The sequence below is a fragment of the Pecten maximus genome, chromosome 19 (genome assembly GCF_902652985.1).
Source record: "Pecten maximus chromosome 19, xPecMax1.1, whole genome shotgun sequence".
Taxonomy (NCBI): Eukaryota; Metazoa; Mollusca; class Bivalvia; order Pectinida; family Pectinidae; genus Pecten; species Pecten maximus.
The window spans coordinates 29,793,761-29,798,441 of record NC_047033.1 but is presented as its reverse complement, the minus strand read 5'-3'; the positions used below and the strand labels follow the sequence as shown (position 1 = coordinate 29,798,441).

At 37.1% G+C, this 4,681-nt stretch overlaps 1 protein-coding gene across 1 annotated transcript in view; it reads right to left on the bottom strand.

The window, feature by feature from the left end:
• LOC117317517 overlaps nucleotides 1-4,681 on the bottom strand; it is an 88,451-nt gene that overhangs the window by 2,156 nt on the left and 81,614 nt on the right. The window contains exon 7 of the mRNA XM_033872332.1: nucleotides 2,592-2,786. Coding sequence (XP_033728223.1) covers nucleotides 2,592-2,786 — 195 coding nt within the window. The remainder of the gene's footprint in view (nucleotides 1-2,591; nucleotides 2,787-4,681) is intronic.

Genomic DNA, 4,681 nt, shown 5'->3' with positions numbered 1-4,681 from the left:
CTGATCAACAAAATACACATTGATTAAATGATATCAAAAATATGGTGTTCTATAAAATAAAAAAAACAACAACATGCATGTAAGGTATTTGTTTGAAGAAAGTTTCATTACCATGCTGATGTAATATGAAGACAAATGTGTTTAATCTGGACATATTTAGTGACATAACACTCAACATATATATATAGTCACATAATACTGACAACTGTACTGTACGAGTATATTATACATGTCTTAAACATGTCTCACTGTCTTGTGTATATCTATATAGATGTCTTATACACAATCTGACACAGGTCTCACTGTCTTGTGTATATCTATATAGATGTCTTATACACAATCTGACACAGGTCTCACTGTCTTGTGTATATCTATATAGATGTCTTATACACAATCCGACACCGGTCTCACTGTCTTGTGTATATCTATATGGATGTCTTATACACAATCTGACACAGGTCTCACTGTCTTGTGTATATCTATATAGATGTCTCATACACAATCTGACACAGGTCTGTCTTGTGTATATCTATATAGATGTCTTATATACAATCCGACACAGGTCTCACTGTCTTGTGTATATCTATATATATGTCTTATATACAATCTGACACAGGTCTCACTGTTTTGTGTATATCTATATCAAAATATGACACAGGTCTCACTGTCTTGTGTATATCTATATAGATGTCTTACACACAATCTGACACAGGTCTCATTGTCTTGTGTATATCTATATAGATGTCTTACGCATAATCTGTCATCTGCATGGTAAAATCATGCTGATAGCGTTATATAAGTAATGAGTTTATGCTGTCTTCCTTTTAATGGTCATCTGACCTTTTAATACTGATATTACTCTTGACAAGAAAACTACATTGTAAGTGTGTGACTATAGTAATACATGTATCAGCTCTAACATAACACCAACACACCATAAGCAGATGATTTGATCCCATATTCAATGATAGTTTGTTGTATATTTAATGTATATTGTCATATTTATATGATAAAATGCATTTGCTGATGTTTGTGTAACATTTACCAGAAAATTGTTTTATAAAATTTGAAGTCCCAAAAATGTCCAGTTTGTACGAAAGAAAAAACTGCACAAATTTCCCAAATACCCGTAAAAATAAATTTGCAAACATGTTGTAAAGAGACTTTGCACTTTGGAACTGTTCTTCAGCTAAAATTCAGTTGACCATGACATCGGTCGACACTGCATGCTTTCAGTAGATTTTTATGTACTTGACATTTGAACCTAATTACCCTGACCTTTGACTTTGACTGTTCAGCTCATGACTCACGTTGTGTGGATTGTTGTGAACTGAATATTTACATGATGCAGTCTCATGTAAATGGGTTAATGAATACAAAATAAACAGCAATCAACCAATTTATAAACAGAAGACATATTGATATATGCAGGGCAACAGTATCTCTGATATTGGGTCCTAAAGATCATAGGAGTTGTGTCTCTTGGTTTGGACTGTGTGTCTTGATTTGGGATGTGTGTCTCTGTTCGGACTGTGTTTCTCTGTTCGCACCCTGTGTCTCGGTTCAGACTGTGTGTCTCGGTTCCGACCACGTGTCTCGGTTTGGACTGTGTGTCTTGGTTCAGACTGTGTGTCTCGGTTTGGACTGTGTGTCCTGTTTCAGACTGTGTGTCTCGGTTTGGACTGTGTGTCTTGGTTCAGACTGTGTGTCTCGGTTTGGACTGTGTGTCCTGTTTCAGACTGTGTGTCTCGGTTTGAACTGTGTGTCTCGGTTCGGACCCCGTGTCTCGGTTCAGACTGTGTGTCTTGTTTCAGACTGTGTCTCGGTTTGGACTGTGTGACTTATTTCGGACTGTGTGTCTCGGTTTGGACTGTATGTCTCTGTTTGGACAATATGTCTCGGTTTGGACTGTGTGTCTTGGTTCGGACTGTGTGTCGGTTTGGACTGCCTGACTCAGTTTGGACTGCCTGACTCGGTTTGGACTGCCTGACTCGGTTTGGACTGTCTGACTCGGTTTGGACTGCCTGACTCGGTTTTGTTGTGTTTCTTGGTTTGGACTGTCTGACTCGGTTTGGACTGCCTGACTCGGTTTTGCTGTTTTTCTTGGTTTGGACTGTGCGTCTCATTTCGGACTTTGTGTCCATCACCTTACTGCATGAGTGTCTTAAAGTGTTACTATGGGGTCTAAACTGTGTGTCAATTCTGAAAATGTGCATGGGCTCGGGCTTTGTTTCAAATGAAAGTCTGTGTCTGGTTCAAGGCTGTGTTTTCATCATTGAATTGTGTGTCTCGATTATTCCATACCGTGTGTCCATCGCTGTGTGTCAGAGCCAGACCTTGTGAGGCATGCAATGTGGGCCTAATAGGCTAATACTTTTCATAGAATCCATAAAATTGCAATGTACAAAATTTGTCCCCTTTGGCCTTCCATAGTATGGCCATAAGCATATAGATTATCCCTGTGCTACATATGAACAACTTACTACAAAGCAAAAACATACTGTAATATATTCTTTGTAGTTCTTGAAATATAATATCTAATTCGATATCTCGTCATCTAATGTTTATCATATAATTATTTTTTTTCTAACTATCTTTAGCAGCAGTTTGTGGTGTTATCTTGAAACTAGCTTCTTTGTCTACATGTAACACTGTTTGTGATTCGTCAGTTAATTGAATAGTTCCACCATCTAACAGATAATGTTTGAACTCTTCAGCCAGATGTAACGAAGATGGTTCTGATGAATTACTGGCAGGCGATATATCTATACATATTATTACGCTTCCTGCAAAGTAAAAATATAAAGTTTGTACATGTACATGCATTTATAAGAATAATTTTGTTTAGTATGTCATTAATATTATATACATCTAATCAGTGCTATTATAGCATTTTTGAGAAGTTTGATCAAAATCCATTAAGGAATGAAGTCGCTCGAGTGCTGACAAAGATTTTCTAACAAAGACCCTTAAATCAAAAACTTAAATCATGGTCAAAGTCATTCATTTTACCCTAGTTGGCTGCCTTTTACCCCAGTATGCTACAGACCCATTATCAGGTATCTGGGCATCTCTGTTATTAAGGAGAAGTCCTTTAAAGATGTCAGCATATTTGACCCTTGTCACCTTTAATATAGGTCAAGGTCATTCAGTTGCTAATATCAGGTCTCAGAGCCTCTTAGCTTACGAAAAATCATTGTTTTAAGATTTAAACCTATTTGACCCGTGGTATTGAATGTAGGTCAAAGTCATACATTTGAACAGATTTAGTTGCGCTTTAACCAAGCATGGTACAGACCTAATAGCAAGTTCATCAGCCGCTTGGCTTTTGAGAGGTTGTTTAAAGAGTTCAGCCTATTTGACCCCTGTGACCTTAAATGTAGATCAAGGTCATTCATTTGCACGAAATTGGTAGCACGCTATCTAAGCATGTTACAGGCCAAATTTGAGGCATCTGGGCATCTTGGTTATTGAAAATAAGTTGTTTAAATTTTAAAAAATGTTGCCGGCGATGGAAGGATGGCGGACGCCATGCAACGGCATAAGCTCACTTGCTCTTCTGGCAGGTAAAGTAACAAGTGCAATCGATGATTGCGAAAGCTCACCAGCGGCAGCAATCACACTATGCACTCATTTTCATGTATAAGCATATCATTTTAAAATTGTACGTCACATAATATCGCTTAGACCTCTAATGGATATATAAACCAAATAAGAAGGGTGTAGACTTACAAGCTTTCAAAAACTTACCCCAAAACCTAAAGTGTGTTTTGGTGACAAATAAATTAAGTCCACTGAATGGTAAAATGGCAAAACAAATCACATTTTTTTGCATGATTTTGCTATAACATCACTCGTGGACATCTTATGAATGCGAAAACCAAATTAGAAGGGTGTGAGAGCATAATTTTGAACCTACCCCAAAAACTTTACAGTGGAATTTGGTGTTTAAAAAAATTAAGTTCACAAAATGGTAAAAAATCGAAAACAATTTCTGCATGATTTTGCCATATTAAAAGGGTGTGAGGTGTATACTTTTGGACTTAAAAGCTTTCCAAAAACTGATCCCAAAAAAGTTTTGGGATGGGACACCGAGGTGGACGACGGAGCGACAGCATTAGCACAAGCTTTTCAAAACTCACCCTAAAAATCTTTAAAGTGAGTTTTTGTGTCAAAAAAAGTAAGTCCACTAAATAGTAATATGCCAAAATGCCAATTTTTTTCTGCATGATTTGCAACAGCATCACTCCTGGATCTCTAATGAATGTATAAATCAAATTAGAAAGGTGATAGGTGTATATCATTGGACTTACAAACTTTCCAAAAACTGACCCGAAACCTTTAAAGTGAGTTTTGGTGCAAAAAAAGTTAAGTCCACAAAATGGTAAAATGCGAAAAAAATCACATTTTTTTTCTGTATGATTTGCCATAACATCACTCCTAGACCTCTAATGAATGCATAAACAAACTTAGAAGGGCCTGAGGTGTATACTTTTAGACTTACAAGCTTTCCAAAACCTTAATGACGCGGACGCCGGGGTGAGAGCATTAGCTGTCGGTTACTCGTAACCGGTGAGCTAACAAGCGCAATCAATGATTGCGAAAGCTCACTGGTTGCAGCAATCACATTATGCATTCATTTTGTATGTATGTTTAAGCATGTCATTTTGAAATTGTATGT